The sequence below is a fragment of the Sinocyclocheilus anshuiensis genome, unplaced genomic scaffold (assembly GCF_001515605.1).
Source record: "Sinocyclocheilus anshuiensis isolate Anshui unplaced genomic scaffold, SAMN03320099.WGS_v1.1 scaffold1849, whole genome shotgun sequence".
Lineage (NCBI taxonomy): Eukaryota > Metazoa > Chordata > Actinopteri > Cypriniformes > Cyprinidae > Sinocyclocheilus > Sinocyclocheilus anshuiensis.
Window position 1 is genome coordinate 302,778 of NW_015541038.1, and position 2,747 is coordinate 305,524.

At 44.8% G+C, this 2,747-nt stretch overlaps 1 protein-coding gene across 1 annotated transcript in view; it reads left to right on the forward strand.

Annotated features, from left to right (window-relative positions):
- Positions 1-2,747, forward strand: part of LOC107690567 (F-box only protein 42) — a 6,908-nt gene that overhangs the window by 3,342 nt on the left and 819 nt on the right. The window contains 6 exon segments of the mRNA XM_074187009.1: positions 100-253; positions 1,056-1,113; positions 1,197-1,253; positions 1,411-1,527; positions 2,169-2,483; positions 2,486-2,745. Coding sequence (XP_074043110.1) covers positions 100-253; positions 1,056-1,113; positions 1,197-1,253; positions 1,411-1,527; positions 2,169-2,483; positions 2,486-2,745 — 961 coding nt within the window.

Genomic DNA, 2,747 nt, shown 5'->3' on the forward strand with positions numbered 1-2,747 from the left:
GTGTGTGTGTGTGTGTGTGTGTGTGTGTGTGTGTGTGTGTGTGTGTGTGTGTGTGTGCGGCGTGGCGTCAGCTCTCCTCTCCTGTTGTGTTGTGTTCAGGCTCGTATCCGTCTCCTAAAGCGGGAGCCACGCTGGTGATGTACAGGGATCTGCTGGTGCTGTTCGGCGGCTGGACTCGTCCCAGTCCGTACCCGCTCCACCAGCCCGAGCGCTTCTTCGACGAGATACACACCTACTCACCCTCCAAGAACTGGTGAGAGGCGCTCACATCTTCACCAGAATAAACATTGTTTAGTCACAAATCACCTTTCATTTGTTCCCCAAATTACAGTAGACTTTCACCTCGAAATTCTTTCTCATTTTAATTCTTTGTGATTTTGTTTTAATGCTAAATTTTGATCATCAAAAAGTTTGTCTAATTTCTAAGATTTTAACAATTAAATAATTACAATTTTAGCAATAATATGGCCATATGAAATGTGCTTGATTTTAATGTATTCTGTTTTAAGATTTAATAAATTTTGTATCTTAATGTAGTAATCAAATTAATTAAAACTTTAACAATTTAATAATTTGTAGTAGGGTTGCAATGGGGTGAAAAATTTCCGGTAAATTTCTGGAAACTTTCCAAAAATCCCTGGAATATAAAAAAAAAAATCCTGGAAATTTTCCACCTTTTTGCAACCGTAATTTATAGTAAAAAATGTATTTTTGTTTATAGTAGTTATTTAATAATAGTGTCCTATGAAATGTTTTATTTTTCTGGATTCAGTTTTAATACTTTGTAAATTTGAATCATCAAAAACCTATCTAATCAATTGAAGTAATACAAATTTAACTATTTAGTAATTTATTAAATTTTTTAACAGTAATAGAGCCCTGAGAAATTTTATTTCATTGTTAATAAAAATTATTTTTCTGCATTCTGTTTTATTATTGAATACAAATGTAGCATTAAAATATAGTAATCAAATGAATTCATAAAACTTTAACAATTTCAAAATTTTAACAATAATAAGGCTCTATGAAATGTTTTATGTTTCTGGATTTCTTAGTTTTTTTTTACCGGCCGTCAGTGGCCCGTGTCCTCACCCTCGCGGGGGACAGTCTCAGGTAACACTGCCTCCTCAGTCTCTCACTGACTCCCATGATGCTCTGAGTCTGAGCCGCTCAATGTGTCGCCTTGTGTTCCTCAGATCGTGATCGACAGTGAGACGCTGCTGATTCTGGGCGGCTGCGGCGGGCCGAATGCTGTGAGTATCTGCTGAGCGTGTGTGTACGCGTGTGCGTGAGTGTGCGTGAGTGTGCGTGTGTGAGTGTGTGTGAGTGTGCGTGTGTGAGTGCGTGTGTGTGAGTGTGTGTGAGTATGCGTGTGTGGAGATACGCTGCAGTGACCGTCTGTGTGTGCAGCTGCTGAAGGATGCGTGGCTGCTGCACATGAGCGCCTCCCCCTGGACGTGGCAGCAGCTGCGTGTGGAGAACGAGGATCACGGCGCGCCGGAGCTCTGGTGCCATCCGGCCTGCAAGGTGAGCCTTCAAACATTCACTTCCTGAGTTAGAGAGCTGAGATAAAAACATATTTACTTTTTATAGTTGTGATTAAAGTCAGAATTCTGAATTTAGATCTCGTAATTCTGACTAAACTTGCGAGAAAAATTGTCTGAATTGTGAGATAAAAAGTTATGACCTTTTTTTTTTATTCCAGACAAAAACAAAAAACAGGTGTGTGAGAAAAAACGGCAAAAAAACAGATGAACAGAAATCAGTCCCCAATTTATTTATTTTATTTATTTATTTTGGTAATCTGTTTCACTCAGATGTATGTCACAATTTAGATTCACAGTCTGGATTTGAAAGGAGTCATATTTGCAAGACGTGAAATTATAATTACAAAAAAGTCAATTATGAGATGTGAAGTCAGAATTACGAAAAAAGTTATAATTGCAGAAAAAAAAAAGTCAGAGTTGTCAGATATAAAGTCAGAATTACAAAAAGGTCATAATTGCAATTTGTAAAGTCATAATTATGAAAAAGTTAGACTTGTGAGATGTAAAGTCAGAATTTACAAAAATCAGAATGGCGAGATGTAAACTCAGAGATTTGTCGCTACATTGGTTACATCACGATGTATGTTGACCAGTCTCTCTCTCTCTCTCTCTCTCTCTCAGGTGGGTCAGTGTGTGGTGGTTTTCTCTCAGGCACCGTCGGGGCGAGCTCCTCTCAGCCCGAGTCTGAACTCTCGTCCCTCCCCCATCAGCTCAACGCCCGCCCCTCTGGGGCCGGACCCACCCTCTCTGCGCTCGCAGTCTCCGGTGCGCGGCGGCGCGGCAGGCGTAGTGCTGGGCGCGGTCGAGGAGGCGCCCTGTGTGAACGGCCGCTGGGGGACCCTGCGTCCGAGAGCATCGGCCCGAGCACGAGACGGCAGCTCGTCACCCTCGCGAGGCCCCGACAGCCCGCCGCTGCTCAATGGCTCGTCACCCTCCCCACGCATCCTCCGGGTGCCGTTTCTCCCGCCGCTCTGCGCCGCGGTCTGGAGGCCGTCAAAGCCTCTTCGTCACTGCCATCCTCTTCCTCGCTGTCCCAGCCGGGCGCATCCGCCGGCACGCCTCCCGCCTCCTCCAGCCCTCCGCAGGCTGCCGATGCACACTCCATCCCGCCCATCGCCCGCCGCCTCGCCCACCACCCGCCGCAGAGCCTGAACGTGGGCAAGCCGCTCTACCAGTCGCTCAACTGCAAGCCCATGCAGC